Source organism: Equus caballus, chromosome 7, assembly GCF_041296265.1.
Source record: "Equus caballus isolate H_3958 breed thoroughbred chromosome 7, TB-T2T, whole genome shotgun sequence".
Classification (NCBI taxonomy): Eukaryota; Metazoa; Chordata; class Mammalia; order Perissodactyla; family Equidae; genus Equus; species Equus caballus.
Window position 1 is genome coordinate 15902220 of NC_091690.1, and position 18697 is coordinate 15920916.

Genomic DNA, 18697 nt, shown 5'->3' on the forward strand with positions numbered 1-18697 from the left:
ACGGATGGACTTTTTAAAACACAGCAAGTGCATTCGCTTTTTGGTGCCATCTCTTCTTAGCTTTTTTCTCCCCATTAAAAAAGTAACAATATTTTTCTTTTTCTTTTTTCCTCTCTTGATCCTAAAATACTAGCATTGCATTTTTCTCTTGCCCTTTATGTCCTTAGTAGGTTTCACTTTTTTTCTTGATTTATTTTCTTCCCTTACAAGAAGATGATTTGATGGCTTTCTCTACTCAAAGACATGTTGGTCCAGGCAGAGAAGGAGGTATATTCCTGTTTGGTTTAGCACTGCTTAAGCACCTTAATCTCCTTCAGCCACCCCAACCCGATTGTGAGAGTGTATGCCTATCCTTAAGCCTATTTTGTCATGTCCTTGAAGATATATTGCAAAGCTCTCAATTTCCACGTCTCACATAAATCTTTCTACTGAAAGCTTTTGAACTGGGTCCTCTACCATTGAAAGGTTCTTCGTTAGAACTGATATTCTTTATCTTCTCCATGTTTTGGTCTTCCTCTTCCCTGGAATGCTGGTTGCCATACCTAGTAGTCATTTTGCCCAAGTTTTCTATCTACAATTTGAATTTCAGATGATTTTTCTTTGTTTACAAGGAGCAAATCAAGGAGATCATCTTCCGTATTCCATAGCACAAAACTATCCTTACTATAGGCTTAGAATGTCTTAGTCATATGGAGTTGACCATATGGAACTCCTGAGAGGGATAATGTGGTTTTTTTGTCATGATTAGCAGTTGATGCTTCAAGAAAATGTGCCACATTTTCCATGTGTTAAGGAGTTCTGTAATCAAACTGTACATGTATTCCTTGTTCTTTTTATTTTCAGTTTAAACGAATTACATTTTCTCAGTTTTTCCTCAGTTCCTCTCCTAACCTTAATGATCTCTTCCTGGAGGCTCCATCATACCTCAAAGAGAAGCAGAAGAGGGGGAATCATCAGAAAGCAGATGTCTGTACTTCACTTCTCCACTTTGATCCCAGGTTACAGTGGAAGCTTAGAGAAATGACTCAACGTTTCTGAGTACACTCAAAGGGCATGGGCACAGCGATACTCATTCCTATTCAGCACAGGGACCGGGGCACACACGTTTGTTAAATATGTAGATGTTATTTCTGGCATCCTATATCTGAGTAACGACGAACATCCCTCCCCATTCTTCTGAGGAACTGAATAAAGATATACACTTCAAATCAATAAACATATATAAAATTTCAGGGGGCCCTGCTGGGAATTTTGGAGGAGGAGTGAGACATCCCTGGCCTCCTGGGGCTCAGGCACAGCAACAGACCACGAGGCAGACTGAGGCAATACTGTGCTTAGCTCTTTATACTTCCACTGTTTCTACTTGGACACAACAGAAAGACCTAACCTAGATGTCTTGCTTCTCCCAACTGATGTAAAACTGTGTATTAGAATTTCTATACTTCCGAAGAAGTATTTTCTCCTTTTTAAATCAGAATGGTAAGGTTTGGTATACAGTCTTTGTAATAAAGCAATAATAGAAATTTCAGAAGCTAGAGTCAATTAATTATGGGTAATTTAACTGTCCTTCAGACAAGATGATGCTTTACGTCATAGAGCAACAGAGCCCCCAGACCATTCTTGGTGGTTGATAAGATTTTAATGTTTACTGTTATAATTACTCTTATTTTGTTAGTACACGTCTGCTCTGACTTATGATGGAGTCCTCGTGATGGCCGAAACTTTCCGAAATCTTAGAAGGCAGAAAATTGATATTTCGAGGAGAGGCAATGCCGGAGATTGTCTGGCAAATCCTGCTGCTCCATGGGGCCAGGGAATTGACATGGAGAGGACACTCAAACAGGTAACTCACAATTTTATTTAAGTTCAATTTATTCCACAGTCTTGTTTAGGCAGAATATTGAAGAACACAGAATTATCTGAGAATAAATATATATTACAATTGCCATTTTAATATATCAAGCCATTACCATTTCTGAGACATTTCTAAATAAGAATACTGATGTTTGTATCTTATGTAGATGCTTAGTCAGGATAAGCTAGGTTATGCCACAGTAATAAACAACCCCAAGGCCCAGTGGCTTAAAACAACACAAGAGTATTTCTCACATACACTAGATTAGTAGGGGCATTATGTTAATTGTTGTCGTTCAGGGGCCCAGGCTGACAGGAGATACCATCTTGCATGCTGCAAAGGGAAATGGAATTGTGGGGAGATTTCGAACTGGCAATTAAATGCTCCAGTTCAGTAGTGACATTCATCACATCAATTTACAACTCATTTGTCAGAAAGAGTGACATAGACCTAGCTAACCACAAGAGGTCCAAGAAGTACAAGGCAACCTTGGGCCTAGAATGCGGAAGAACCAGAAATATCTGGCAAACACTACTAATGATTACCTTAGTAGATCTTTAAATTGCCTGGTAACTTTGGATTAGGTAATTTGTTTATTTTAGTCATTTATAGTTATACCAACACTATTTTTAAATAATTAATGTAAATTTATTTATATATTTAATATTATGTTTTAAATGTTCTGAAATGTCATAGGTTCAGAACATAAGTAAAAGTGAATTTAATAAAGATATGGAATAAAGTACACTTGAATATTTTCAAAAATATAGTTACATTTTGAACTTCTTGTATCTTAATTTTAATATTATCAAAGAGAAATATGATCTGGTGTGGTTATCAGGGCTATTTAATCTATTGTGTGGATATACAAATGAAACTGAAAAGTAACTATAAACAAACCATATTTCCATTCCTTTATTATAAACAATACTTCAATATTGAGGCAGTATTCTGTTAGTTCCAATGGAAATTTTATGATATAAAAACCAAAACATATTCATCTTCCAGGTATATAGCAGAACTTCTTATACATTCCTTTGATAGTCTTCTTTCAGATTCTATTCCAGTAGCTCAAACACCCCATGGGTTTTTGGTGAGTTGCTTATAGTTTATAGTTCCACACCTCCACGTAGTCATAAGCCTCGCAGATGAAGTCGAGATTTCTATAAGTGAACTGGCAAATGAACACATATGTGGGTTTTCTTTTTCGTTCATAGGTTCGAATTCAAGGGCTGACAGGGAATGTTCAGTTTGACCACTATGGACGTAGGGTCAATTACACAATGGATGTGTTTGAGCTGAAGAGCACAGGACCTAGAAAGGTGAGCCACACTCAAACTATTTTCTTAGTTTGCTTTTGACATTTTTAAAGGCTTATAGGTAAAAGGTAGCTGGATCTTCTACGTTTTTTTTTAAATGTGAGTACTTACAAATAGTGCTTTCTTGATAATCTGTGAGGAAATAAATTCTTGTGTCATATAATTGATATTCAATGGTGTGCCAAAACTGAAACAAAGTAATTTATGCACTGTTTATATCCTTTATCCAAAATGGAAGCAATATTTAAAAAAAAAAAACACTTAAATGAATCCCACAAAACAAAATTTACTCAGCAGGAAGCACACAATGCAGCTAAGAGACATACTCACCTCCATGTGGTCATTTGTGAAATTGTTAGAGAAAGAACTAAGAAAACTACTTCTAATGGGTGGGCATATTTAGAACAGGCTGAATGTTCTTGAAGTAAACATGTAAACACATTCAAATGAGCAAAGGAGAGAGCAGGCAGAAGATAAGATTATTAAGATTATTGTTAAGCTGAGAAGAGAGAGAAACATCTATGAAACTCCAAGTGAGGCACCAAGGAGGTTGTTCAGGAACCTGAAGGTCTAAAGATTTCAGAAGGTAACTCTGCTGGTCTTACAATGTGACAGGCAAGTCAGTGCTCTTCCTCACATCGAAAAAGTGCTTTATATAATGGAACCGTACAATCCCACCACAGTAATTGGCTATAAACATTATATATTAACATAATTTTTTTATTGAGTTTATGATAGTTTACAACCTTGTGAAATTTCAGTTGTACATTATTATTTGTCAGTCTCATTATAGGTGCACCACTGCACTCTTTGTGCCCAGCCCCCACTCCTCTTTCACCTAGTAACCACTAATCTGTTCTCTTTGTCTATGTGTTTATCTTCCGCATATGAGTGGAGTCATACAGAGTTTGTCTTTCTCTATCCGGCTTATTTCACTTAACATAATACCCTCAAGGTCCATCCACGTTGAGGTAAATGGGACAATTTTATCCTTTTTTATGGCTGAGTAGTATTCCATTGTATATATATACCACATCTTCTTTATCCATTCATCAGTTAATGGGCACTTAGGTTGCTTCCACATCTTGGCTATTGTGAATAACGCTGCAATGAACATAGGGGTGCATGAGTCCCTTTGAATTGCTGATTTCAAATTCTTTGGATAGGTACCCAGTAGTGGGAGGGCTGGATCATATGGTGTTTCTATTTTTAATATTTTGAGAAGTCTCCATACTGTTTTCCATAGTGTCTGCACCAGTTTGCATTCCCACCAGCAGTGGATGAGGGTTCCTTTTTCTCCACAGCCTCTCCTACATTTGTTATTTTTTGTCTTGATAATTTTAGCCATTCTAACAGATGTAAGGTGAAAGCTTAGTGTAGTTTTGATTTGCTTTTCCCTAATGATCAATGATGATGAGCATCTTTTCACGTGCCTATTGGCCATCTGTATATCTTCTGTGGAGAAATGTCTGTTCATATCCCCTGCCCATTTTTTGATTTGGTTATTTGACTTTTTGTTATTGAGTTGTGTGAGTTCTTTATATATTATGGAGATTAGCTTTTTGTTGGATATATGATTTGCAAATATTTTTTCCCAGTTGGTGGATTGTGTTTTTGTTTCAATCCTGTTTTCCCTTGCCTTGTAGAAGCTCTTTAGTCTGATGAAGTCCCATTTGTTTATTCTTTCTGTTTTTTCCTTTGTCTGAGAAGACATAGTATTGAAAAAGATCCTTTTAAGACTGATGTCAAAGAGTGTACTGCTTATATTTTCTTCTAGAAGTCTTATGGTTTCAGGTCTTACCTATAAGTCTTTGGTCCATTTTGAGTGTATTTTTGTGAATGGCATAAAAGAATGGTCTATTTTCATTCTTTTACATGCAGCTGACCAGTTTTCCCAACACCATTTGTTAAAGAGACTTTCCTTTCTCCACTGTATGTTCTCAGGTCCTTTGTTGAAGATTAGCTGTCCATAGATGTGTGGTTTTATTTCTGGGCTTTCAATTGTGTTCCATTGATCTGTGTGCCTGTTTTTTTACCAGCACCATGCTGTTTTGATTACCATAGCTTTGTAGTATATTTTGAAGTCAGGGATTGTGATGCCTCAAGCTTTGCTCTTTTTTCTCAGGATTGATTTAGCAATTCGGGGTCTTTTGTTGCCCCATATGAATTTTAGGATTCTTTGTTCTATTTATGTGAAGAATGTCATTGGGATTCTGATTGGGATTGCATTGAAGCTGTAGTTAGCTTTAGGTAGTATGGACATTAACTGTATTTATTCTCCAATCCATGTGCATGGAATAACTTTCCATTTCTTTATGTCGTCATCAATTTCTTTCAGGAAAGTCAAGTAGTTTTCATTGTATAAGCCTTTCGCTTCCTTGGTTAAATTTATTCCAAGATATTTTATTCTTTTTGCTGTAATTGTGAATGGGATTGTGCTCTTCAGTTCTCTTTCTGTTAGTTATTAAAGTATAGAAATGCAACTGATTTATGTAAGTTGCTTTTGTACCCTGCAACTGTGCTGTAATCGTTGATTACTTCTAGCAGCTTTCTGATGGATTTTTTAGGGTTTTCTATATATAAGATCATGTCATCTGCAAACAGTGAGATCACTTCTTCATTGACTATTTGGATTCCTTTTATTTCTTTTTCTTGCCTAATTCCTCTGGACAAAACCTACAGTACTATGTTGAATAAGAGTGGTGAGCATTGGCACCATGTCTTCTTCCTGTCCTCAGAGGGATGGCTTCCAGTTTTTCCCCATTGAGTATGATGTTGGCTGTGGGTTTGTCATATATGGCCTTTATTATGTTGAGGTACTTTCCTTCTACACCCATTTTATTGAGAGTTTTTATCAGAAATGAATGTTGGATTTTGTCAAATGCTTTCTCTGTGTCTATTGAGATGATCATGTAGTTTTCATTCCTCATTTTGTTAATGTGGTGTATCACATTGATTGACTTGTGGTTGTTGAAGCATCCCTGTGTCCCTGGTATAAATCCCACTTGATCATGGTGTATTATCTTTTTAATGTATTGCTGTATTCAGTTTGCCAATATTTTGTTGAGGATTTTTGCGTCTATGTTCATCAGTGATATTGGCCTATAGCTTTCCTTCTTTGTGCTGTCTTTGTCTGGTTTTGGGATCAGGGTGATGTTAGCCTCATAGAATGTATTAGGAAGTGCTCCATCTTCCTCAATTTTCTGGAGTAGTTCAAGAAGGATAGGTATTAAATCTTCTTTGAATGTTCGGTAGCATTATCCAGAGAAGCCGTCTGGCCCTGGACTTTTATTTTGGGGGAGGTTTTTCATTACTGTTTAAATCTCTTTACTTGGGATTGGTTTATTCCAATTATTTCTTCTTGATTCGGTTTTGGGAGGTTGTAACACATATAATTTTTAACAGTTCTTTTCTCTAAGATTAGCTAGGATGCTCAAGGAAAGAGATGTTCAAGTTACTTTATCTACAAACTCTATTTGTTTCAATGCTTGGCTATTTAAGAAAACATTCCCAAATACACTTTCCTGCTTTATTATAATAATGGTAGCTACAATTTATGAAATTCCTGCTGTGTCCCAACCACTTGACTTGGTGTAATTCAATCCTCACAACAAACCTACAGTGTGAGTACTATTATCTCCCTTTTTCCAGTGAGAAAATTATGATCCAGTAGGTTATAATTACTTGTCCAAGGCCTGTAAGTAAGAAAAACAAGATTTTCATTCAGAACCTCTCTACATCATTACCTCACCTGAGTAGACCCTGCTGTAAAGGAGTTTATTTTCTAGTGGAGTAGAACATAATAAATTTCATATGATAGTTAAGGAGAAGGCATGTGTGGAGGAGGTGGGATTTAAAGTTAGCCATGAAGTTAGAGTTCGGATAGGTAGAAATGGAAGAGGCAAGAACCTGAAGACAAGCTGGAGGTAGGACAGTTAAAGTCTTACATGAAAAATGGCAGAGCTTTCTGAGTTGTGTTTTGCTCCAGTCTGTCATAGCATGTGTTTCTGTATATACACGAGAAGGAGAGATTTGGAGCTGCCATGAAAACCATCTCTAGCTTTTCAGACTCTTAGTGGCATTTCCTTCAGTGCAAGCTGCCAGCTAATACGGGGTGGGCTGGAGATGCAGAGCAGGTAGGGCAGGAGATGGATGACAGACCTTGGAAGCCAAGCTGCCTGATGGGCTCCGCTAAAGACACTGCCTGCAGCAAGGGACTGAGACATGCTGCCAACAAGAAATTTAGGAAGTTGCATGTAAACACCAACTTTACACTCCCTGTCAGCACACAGCCAGCAACATGAAAAAAAGAGGGAGGCCCATTTTCAGCAAAGTCCCTCTGCTAGCTGTAGAGCAGACAGAATACTCCCCAGGCCCCTAAAAACATTGGTGGGCAGAGGGAAAACAGGCACACTTTCCTGCTACAAACCAGATCTCGCGAAGTTAGTCACTGAAGCAGAAGCTTTGTAAAATGCAAAAGACAATTCTATATTTCACAAAACAGTAAATATAAGAAGCAAAATGATCTCTCTATAAAAGAAAGACTACAGTCATGTGTTGCTTAACGACGGGGATACATTCTGTGAAAAGTGTTGGATGATCCTGTCGTTGTACAAACATCACAGAGTATACTTACACCATCCTAGATGGTATAGCCTACTACACACCTAGGCTATGTGGTACTAATCTTATGGGACTACCATCGTATATGCAGTCCATCTTTGTGGAAATATCATTATGCAGCTCATGACTGTACTGAGAAAGGAAGCTGGTGGTAACTAGTGATATATCAATTGGGCTCTTTATAGTACTGAAACTTTTGAATCCTGATGGCTACAAAAGTTAAGATTTTCTTAGGAGAAAGTTAAAGAGTAAGATGGGAGAATCTTCACACTCAGCTGACATTCGTCTAAGACTCAAAAGAAATATGCAATGTAAAATGGTGTAGACTCATCTGTCTTCGTTTTTCTGTGGCAACGATCAACTTGGGCATCCTGTCAGGAATATTAAACTTAAAAATAAACTGCCATGAGAAACATTCTGCTAGTGAGACTTGGCAATATGTCTGAAAAGTGAGCAATCGTTCTTGTAATTTGAACACTTGCCAGCAAGGGAGTTATCTTTGAAAATAGATCAGAGAGCCAACCCATCCATTTGTCTGACTTCTGTAACAGGAAAACTGATGGAGAGTCTCATTAAGCAGAGCCACAAAGCTCTTTCTGAAGTCCCAGCTCTTAAGTATGGTGGAATCTTGTCATTCCAGTGACCCCGAGAGGGGATGCTCTGGGACAGACTTACATAGTTTCAGGAATTCTTAATTATAAAAATTATATTGATTGAAAGCAGGTTATATGCCAGACACAATAATGGAGAATTGATGTGCATTTTTTCAGTTAATCCTCACAACAACCTAAACGTAAGATATATTTTTCTCATTTTATAGAAGAGAAAGGGAAGGCTCAGAGAAACAAGCGACTTACCCAGGGATGTTCTACTTGAAAGAAGTGGAGCTGGGCTGGAAACCAAGGCTCACCTGGCTCCTGAGCTCACGCTCTTAACGACTATGAAATAGTACCCATCCCAGGGCCCAGAAGGGCTTTCTTTGGGGCTGGTATTGGAATTAAGCCATGTTTTTCAGGACACATCTGGTCAGGTCAAATCAACTCTCCAAGGAACCAGCTTTGAGTAGAACAGGGTCTCCTCACAGCCCCTCCAAATGCTACATTTCAGGCAAAGTCTGCGTAAATACAGAGAAGTTTCCTCATACATTATATTATGGTTGTATTTGCACGCAATTCAGCTTTAGGAGGTCAAAGAGGACAAATATTTTCTGACACCCCTTGGCAATTTAGTGGTTTAAATGCTTCCATACTTTTGCTCTGGAATTATAAAACTGTTTTCCCCCAATTTCTGTCTCTAGGAAAGCTGCCTAGTTCCCTGTCTGATTAAATGAGATAGGGCTTGGGGAAAGTTCTTAGAGGATTGTAAAGGTTGTGAAGAACTAAAAAGGAAAACTCCATCTTGAGTTGGGTTCTAGGTCCAAATGTTAGGATTCCTTTGGGAGTGACCCCTGGATCACTGTCCACCCAGTAAAGTCTTATTTCCCAGTAAGTCCATAGCCCACATGACATCTATCATTAATTGATCCCACATCACAAACTGTGTCTTTCTTTTTTCACTAGAATTACAAGTTAATATAAGGCAAATAGATACAATTGGGTAAAATTTTGCATATTATTTTAATTTGCCAGCACTTCTAAATCATTTATCCTTTGGGAATAGATAGTCGTGAACCCACAGGTTGTTTTTGAATGCAAAACGTCAAGATCTTTCCAGCATCTGAAGACTCTCCAGAATGTGTCCCAAATCCGTGGTTTTTCTGTTGTGGGAATTCATTAGTGAAGAAAAATTGTCTTTCTTGGAGAATGGGCGGCTGAGATTTAGAAGGTGGCTATATCCTAATGAAGTGCTAAACTCTAAAACTCATTTTCATGTCATGTAACTGTCATGTGGAAAGGAGAATTAACAGGAAAAACAATAAAAACAGGGTTTTTATTTTTTAAGTACATGTAGGAATTGAGGAGAGGGTAGGTCTCAAAAATATACTTGTTTTTTAATTTTTTTACTGAACCATTAAATAAATGTCAGCTATAAATGGATTTGTATAGACAATTGACAATAATTGCTGAATTAATATATACTCATAATTTTGGATAAAACTAAGAAGTATAGCAAGCCATGTTAATGAAACTTCTTTTTCTCCATCTATTCTGTTATTGAATTACATATGAAACATTTGTGAATAATATAGTGCCTCTTTCTGACCTGTTAATGCTTGCTTCATTTTGTTATGTTCACAAATACTAACATGACAGTTAAGAAACTTGGAGGAAGCAAGAGAGACTTCCAAAACATATTAGAACAAAGAGTGAATACAGACCAGTGAGCATCTACATATATTTTATTGGAGAAATGAGTTTTATCAACTGCATCCAGAAATTCAAGAACAAAATTTGGCAAGCGTTAAATGAACACCCATTTGGGGAGGTTGTGTAGGATAAAAGCAAAATATATGGACTTGATGTCATACAGACTGAGTTTTTAATTCTGGCCTGACTAGAGTATAACTCGTGCAATTTATTTAACCTTCTAATATGGGTCCTCATCTCCAAAATATGGATAATAATTGCACCTACCTCTACATTTGCTGTATGTATGACCTTTAAGATGTATATAAAAAGAAGCCTCGAATGCAGTGTCTGTCACAGAGCCAGCAGTCAGGAAGTGGTAGCTGTTACTATCACTTAACGCTCTGCATGCTACAAAGAACCCTACATTTCCTTAACGATGATCCCGTTATAGTTTACTACTTTGTAAAGTGCTTAACTAATTATTTGAAATATTTTATGGAAAGGAGTTTGTTTCACGTCTAAAGTAGAAAGTAATATAAGGAATTAAAAATGAAAAAGTACAAATTTAAATGTAATCGTTGAGAATGAAAATATTCTTCATTAATATTAATCTCTGACGTATTTAGCATTTTAGAAATGGTAAGATTGTTCCCTAACCTAGTGGCTCGGTTATATTAAACCAAAAACTATTTCTATATTGCTTTAAAAATATAAAAGCCTTTTTTGCTTGAAAATATCCTGTATATGTTCCCTTTGTAAATCTGGCTCTTCCCTTTACCATAAAACCTGTAATGTTATTGATAAAATCATGGAAATTGATTTTAGGGTGTTCGGTCAATCTTACTAGAAGAGAAGATCATCATGAAATGGTATTCCATCTGTATCCATATTCTTTTTTGAACCACTCATTCCCAATGTCTTGGCTACTCCGTGATTGTAAATAGTAAAGTTGCCAAATGTATAACCAGGCAGTATCACTAACCTTAGGAAACTGGCTCACCATCATTAAGAAAACTTCCAAATACCTTTTTTCATCTGTTTTTTAAATTTGTTTTGTTTGCTTTCTTATTAATACCCCTCATTGTTCCAATAAGAACTAGAGAAATTCTTCTAAAATGTGTTTTCAAGAATTTTCTCTGTTTGGCAGGTTGGTTACTGGAATGATATGGATAAGTTAGTCTTAATTCAAGATGTCCCCACTCTTGGCAATGACACTGCAGCTATTGAGAACAGAACAGTGGTTGTAACCACAATTATGGTAAGTTTCGGTCTATGCTTTATGCTGTTCCGTTTTGTCCACAGGCAATTTTAATTCCCCAGCTATGGTGAACAGAGCGGGGAAAAGCTGCTTCTGAACAGTGGTGGCATGGGTGTTCTGATCCACGAAAGTCCATTGAGGCTTTGAATAGGTTTGTCCTGAGCTTTGAGTATATTCAGTACTTTCATTTGTATTGTCTTTTGCTGTATTCTTCTTAGAAAAGTGCTCAGATGTTAAAAATTGAAACTGTCAAACTTTACTTGGAAATGTATGAAATGCTAAGACTCCAAAGAACAAAAGAATGAACATGAAAAATATCAATGACCAATGACATAAAAATATCCAGTAGTAAACACCATATTATTGTTATGTTTTTTAAAACATCAATGTAATAATAGTTAATAGTGTTTAAAATGATAATTTCCAGATAGTTTAATTATCAGATAGTGATTTGCATTGTCTGTCTATAATAGTGGAGATATGAATGAAGATTTTAATGAGCATGCTTTATACAATGGAATGTTTTAGAAATAAATTTTGTTTTGTGTTTATTTTTAATGCGAAAAGGCTTTTTTGCACCGATTATTTTTCTCATTGGCTGGTGACAAATACACCACATAATTTATTGGACTTTTAGGAATTAAGAAAAATATTCATTCACCTCGTAAAATGAAAAATTCTCTAAATTTTAAGGCTGCTTTTTCGAAGAAACTCTCATGAAATATCTTACATGGTTTTCTCTTCTAAAGTCAAACATGCCCTTTAGAGTCAAAGCTCGTCAAAGGAGATCAACAATCGGTGACTTTTTCTATCTAATTTAAAATTATATATCCTCAGCTCACTGTCTCATTAGACAGAACAAATATTTGTTTATTAAGCTCTTGTTCTAAATAAAGTGGAACTATTTGTGTAATTTAGTTTTTAGCTTATGTAATTTTAGTTTTAGGTTTTTAGTAATGTTGAGCTATTTCCAAAACTTTGGCATTGAGGTCAAAGCATAAAAATGCCAGGGAGAAACTTTTGTACTTTGCAATTAGTTTTATCTATGTTGCATCACCAGCTAGCAATTTAATGTTAATCTGCCAAAACTTGATTGGAAGTTTGTGATTTTAGAATGCAAACCAATCAACAGCAGTTTTTGTGTAATATATACCTTCTAACTTAATTGTGTAATATTTGCATGGGACTTGAAAAGCAATATATATATTTCTTTTCCTAAAAAAGACACAGTAATGGAAAGTCATACTTCAGTACAGTCCTCCTCTTTTCAGCCTCTGATGAAGAACCCTATTTTAAGAAACTGATCAAGAAAGAAATGAGTTCCACGCTCTTCGACCATTCCTAACTAAGGCTCAAGGCTTGTTCTCCTGTGTAGTCAATTTAAGCTAATTATTCATGTGGGATTCTTCTTGGATGACCAACTCTGGACTACCAGAAAAAAAATTTTTTTAAAGTTCTGTGACTTTTCTGAGATACTAGAACAAAAGAAGAATTAATCCTCATCTTTCTCAAGAAAATAAATAGAGGTTGAAAAAAAAATCACTTAGTGATTCTAACATAGCAATTCCCCTATCTTGAAATGAGGTCATTGTACATAAAATTATGGAATTATATCACTCCTAATTCCAAGGGTAGATTTTTTAAAAGTAGGATCTATGAATTTGTGTGTTTTTCTCAATATATACAGTTGTTTTCTTTAAAGGTTTTTTGAAATTTTGCCTGTTCTGTGTGAAATAAAGTGTTTTAATGTGCATTATAGGTATAATGTAGAGAATGTCCTTTCCATCCCTGTTATTAAAGGGCTGGGGATATAATTCTTAAAACCAAAATACTGAATTACTTTTGAAAGCATGGCTAGTTTTCAGAAAGCATGCTATCAAAAAATAAGTGAAAATGATTGAAAAATCCAACTGTTTCCTATACACATAAAAAATATTCTGTAAAGTTATCTGTTGTTTGACAGTGATCTCAACAATATTTTTGCTATCAAAATAGTGCAATACTAGTATCTGTCTTTTGTATAAAAATGTAATCTTCATATAAATAATACCTCTGGCCTTTGCAACTACATAATCATTCAGTAATTCAAAAGAAACATGCTAGAATCTTTTCCTGAAAGTGTTTCTTATGTTTGCTTTTTTGAAAATGGTAGCCTGGGACCTATGACATCTCTACCACCTCATTCATTTAGAAAGAAATGCAATTCCTTGTAGATGAATGAGATGTTGGCATCTGTGTATAATAATCCCCCAGATTCAGTTGAAAACTCCCAACATAGATGGAGTTAGACATTGTAATACATGCAAGATAAAATATCTAGACACAGAAGAAGGCTGAGGGTATTGCGGCACTGGAAGTCATTCATTTTGATCGAAATTGATTTGGTGTTGCTGTTCTCCCATTTGTCTTTCCTTTGTGTATGTTGTTATTTATATGTTGATACACTGTAATGGTATATGCTATTGTTAAATAAAATTTATTGAGAAATTCATTTATTCATTCATAAATATTTATTAAGCGTCTGCTATGTGCTAGGCACAGTTATAACCCCGGGGATATGTCAGAGAACAAATCAGACAAAAATCCTGCACTCAGTTAACTTACAGTCTAGTGAGGGAAAGCAGACAAGAAACATAATAAATAAGTACATTAGATATCATTCTTAAATAAAATGTGGCTTTAGCTTTTTGTACTGTTGAAATTTATTTTTTCTTATAACAATGTTGTATGTCCATAATGTGATCTTCATTTTAATGATTAATTTGTTCTACCTGAATATAGTCATACTGCATATAACTTAGCTAAGTCTAAACAAAAAGTAAAATTGGCAATCTCATTACATGAGAATCATGACTACAAAGTTGAAAGGTCTAAAGTTTAAGATTCAGAAGTTCATCATGTTTTTGTCTTTTAAGTGTTAGTGACTAATAATTTTGTAAAACTCATGAAGCTGTGGCCATACTGATTTAACTTTTTGCATTCAAAATAATAATTTCCATAAACAATGGAAGGAAGCCAAATCTGTGCTTGTGGTTTGATAAGTGCAGCAACTGAGGAAAAGGCAGTTCGCTGTGGACCTTGGGAGAAGAGAGGGTGATGTTGTCCTCTGTAATCTCACTACTTTCTTTGGCTACTGAACTCGCTGGAAAAGGAGAGAGAATGCAGTGATATTTCAGCCAAGCGCATTTTTCCCCAAATCCTTACAACTAAAGTTAAATGATGCTTATGATGCATTATTCAACTAAGAAGGTATTTCCTACCATCTTATGAACATAATAATCCTTTAGGAAAATTTTCCATAAATCCAAATTTATTCATTGTAGCATCAGAATTATGTTACAAACCTAAAACAATTTACTTAGCACACTTGATCTTTCCAGAGGTTGCTTTTCATACTTTATATGAGATGTTTCATATGTTATCTTCTCTATGTAGAATTCTGTAGATGCACTACACAGTCATGCGTCACTTAATGCCCAGGATACGTTCCAAGAAGTGTGTCACTAGGTGATTTCATCGTTGTGTGAACATCATAGATTATGCTTACGCAAACCTAGATGGTATGGCCTACTACACACCTCGGCTATATGCTACTAAGCTTATAGGACCACAGCCACGTGCAGTCCATTGACCAAAACATCATTAGCAGCTCATGACTGTACATAGATACACGTGCATGGACAACAGTATACACATTTATATATAATGTATTATGTATGTATATGTACATAAATACACGTGCATGGACAACAATATACACATTTATATATAATGTATTATGTATGTATATGTACATAAATATATAGAAAATAGCCGTATATTTATTTTCTTCCTTGTACCAAATATTAAATTCTCCCAGACCTATACCTGCCTCCAAAGTACTTATAACTCAATTAGTTTTTAACTGTTATTTTTAATAAACTTGAAACTGCGCAGCCATTAAATTTACTCATTTTTTTCTGAACTGAATAATACCTTAATTTCCCCTTTTAAGAATTTTACCTATGGGGTAAATTATCTACATCCATTAAGATTCTTTGGAGGATAACAAAATATATGATGATGTACACCTGAAATTTATATAGTGTCATAAACCAATGTTACTACAATAAAAAAACTGAAAAAAAAACATTCTTTTGAGAAAAGCAAATATCTACATGCTATGTAAATAACTTTGGTTATACTTTGGTTGATAGTATAATCAAATAAGTTTGGTTGATACTACTAATTTTATTATTTTAACTGTTTTCAATAGTAATTGTAATGATTATATTTGTAATTTTTAGAAAATCTTGAAGCCTTTCTAAGAAGCACTATTTCAACAATTTCACTTTTGCTAAATACAAATAATCCAAAAAAAATTTTCCTTGGTAGGAAGAGTACACTTTATTGATTGAAAATCATCTTAATCCATTTACACAAACATTTTCATAAGTAAGACCTAATGTGGCAACATTAGACAGAGATGGAGTTCTTTCCTGAAATAATGGAGCATATGTAGAACTATTCATTATGGAAAGTGTAGTAATAAACTCATAATAATTAAGAAATAATGCTATAAACTAATGTTACCTCAAGTAAAAAAAAAAGTAATGCATTTAAAATAACTTTTAAGGAATTACTGTCCCACAGAGCACAGTAGCTGATAATAAAGATGGTAGGTTATAAGGGCCGGCCCCATGGCCTAGTGGTTAAGTTCAGCACGCTCCACTTTAGTAGTTCAGGTTCAGTTCCCAGGTATGGACCTAGACTACTCGGCAGCCATGCTGTGCTGGTGAACCATGTACAAAATAGAGGAAGACTGGCACTGATGTTAGCTCAGGTCAAATCTTCCTCAGCAAAAAAACAAAAGAAAAAGTGGTAGGTTATATACTCTTAAGGCAGAAGTAAGAGGCTATATTCCACTTCTCTGATCATTCCATTTTTATTCACAATTGAACACCTGGGAGTCCATAAAGCTGTTTATCAAAGATGCCCCACAAATCCCCATTAAGGATCGACTAGAACTTATTTTTTATTATATTGGAAAGATTTGGTATTTTCTTCACCCATAGTAACCCAAACTTTGTATTAAGTCTCTCCAAGTGTGCAATGTTTGAAGGGCTACTCATGGACAAATTGTCAGATTGGGGACCGAGTAAATGAGGAGACTGGGAAAGTGTTGAGGATTTGCTTCTTATTTGGATTTGACATGAAAGCAAAGCAAAATGAGATACACTCAGAGAAACTGGGTAAAACTGAGCAGCCATGAAAGCTTCTGTTCAACAAATCCTAGCCTTTCTCTCTCATTGCTCTTCCACCTCCCTGAGTGTGAAGAGCTTATTTCTCTTATGCTGTATATACCACTCATCTGAATGCCGATAACTGTGTAGGCCCTAGTTGTGCAAAAAGTCTGGCTAAATTTCTAATCAACAGCTTCAGTAAGCTGAAGGTTTTTCTAGCCTCTGTTGACTTTTTTGGCAGAAAAATAAAGACCTAATGGGCCCCTGATGCCCAGAAAGGAAATTGAACAAAATGAAAGAAGATACTAAATAAAATTTTTACTCATATACGCATATGCTTGTTTCAGAAGAGATGACCTAGCACATACCACTTTCCTTTTCAAGACCTGAATCAGAAGTCCTAACATAATTACTTTGGAATGATATTCCTATTTAGGAAACACTAATAGATCAGGGAATCCTTACATTTATTGGGGGCCCTGTATGTACCAGACACTATAAGGAGATATGAAAAGGTTTTAGCTACATTGTTTACTCAAAATTTCATACAAAGAATTTCATTCACTAAAAATACAGAAATTCATTTCTTTAATCTATCCCCTCTCTCGTTAAATCATATGAAATCTCAAGTAGTTGCGCATATTTTGATGGATGCATAATAGCTTCAGAATTTTCCAGATACTTCAAAATATAGGTTCAGCTCCTGTTTGTGCTAGTTCTGTGAAGTTGAACAATTTGCTTAACCTCTCTGAGCCTTAGACTTTCCATCTGCAAAATGGAAAATGCCTACCTCAAACTGTCAGTGTGAAAAGTAAATGAAAGGACACAATTGAAGAACTTAGCGTTGTCCCTGATGCAGAGCAAGCACTAAATAAGTAAGAGCTGTTATTATTTTTCACTGCTATATTTTATTACTGGCCCATCTCTCTCACTCCTTCACTCTTATTACAAAGAATTTGATCTTAATTAAACACAAGAGAGCAAGGGGCATATTTCATTATTTTGTACCCCTAGTTCCCAGCAAACTGCCTGGCACACAGTGGGTGCTTAATAAATGTTTGATTAAATAATAAAAATGCAGCTTTTAATGAAGCAAATCGTTCAGTGAATAATGTAGAGGGAATTTAGCAAATTAGATGACTCATACTAGCTAGAGAAACTTCCACACACAAGTTAACATGGTAATATATATATTTGAAGGATAAAATTCTTAAGCGTTTAAATATTCAAGATATTTTAGAACTGTTCTTCAGCCCTAGTACCAATTGTGATTCTCCTTCTGAAAAACTCTTAAGTTTGTTATACTAATAGTTACAGATGATAGCTATGCAGCTATGTTAAGCGTTTTACAAATGTGTGATTATTGCTTTTTTCTACATATTTTTCCACATTTTTAATTAGCTATAGCAAGAAAAAAAGAAAATTAAGGATTAGTTTCTTATAACTACAAATACTTTATAGCATATCTTAGAAATTAACAATGCTTTGCAACAACTCACCACTTTTCATAACCACATTTATAGATTGCAAAGCCCTTTATATTTGGAGAATGTTTTCTGTAAGCTAATAAATAATTTTCATCTATCTAAAGAAAAGACAGTTAGTTGTCTTAATTTTATAGGTGGAGAAACTTTCTTTATTCAAGTCTAGTGTTAGAATATTCATCAAATTCCAAGAAGTGAGAGACTTCTAGGTCAGTTGGCCATGTCAACCTAAGGCAGGATTTAAAAAACTAATACAAGGACCAGTCCTAAACCATTGCCCACAATAGAGTTATTTAGGGCATCTCTATGAGAAAATCATATATCATGTAATTTGCATTTTTCTTAAGATTTTAAAAGTAGTTTCTACATTAAAAACAAAATCAGAATTAGCATAGGCTGCCACATTATGCAAAGTAAATTACCTCCTAATCCAGAGTTCCAAAAGCAAGTTCAACTTCCTCAATTATAAATTTGCTGGGAGGGCAGAAATTCTTATGAAAGATTACTAAATGAATGTTACAGTACAATTTTATAAAATATGAATACATGATCTCAATGACATTGTGGCCAAAAGTAGTCATTCCTTGTCCGTGAGGATTGGAAAATCTTAGGTGTAGCCAGGAATTCTCTACATCTGGCATGTTCACC

The 18697-nt window shown here is 35.2% G+C and overlaps 1 protein-coding gene across 30 annotated transcripts in view; it reads left to right on the plus strand.

Annotated features, from left to right (window-relative positions):
- GRIA4 (glutamate ionotropic receptor AMPA type subunit 4) overlaps positions 1–18697 on the plus strand; it is a 368128-nt gene that overhangs the window by 292257 nt on the left and 57174 nt on the right. For 29 of the 30 annotated variants that reach the window (XR_011440452.1, XR_011440446.1, XR_011440445.1 and 26 more), the window contains 3 exons: positions 1676–1843; positions 3073–3177; positions 11233–11343. Coding sequence is in view for 19 of the 30 variants with exons in the window: in XM_023644730.2 (XP_023500498.1) it covers positions 1676–1843; positions 3073–3177; positions 11233–11343 (384 nt within the window). In the remaining 11 variants the exon portion in view is untranslated. Of the gene's footprint in view, positions 1–1675; positions 1844–3072; positions 3178–11232; positions 11344–12614; positions 13835–18697 lie in introns of those variants that run through there. The other variant, XM_023644733.2, reaches the window with a different exon arrangement.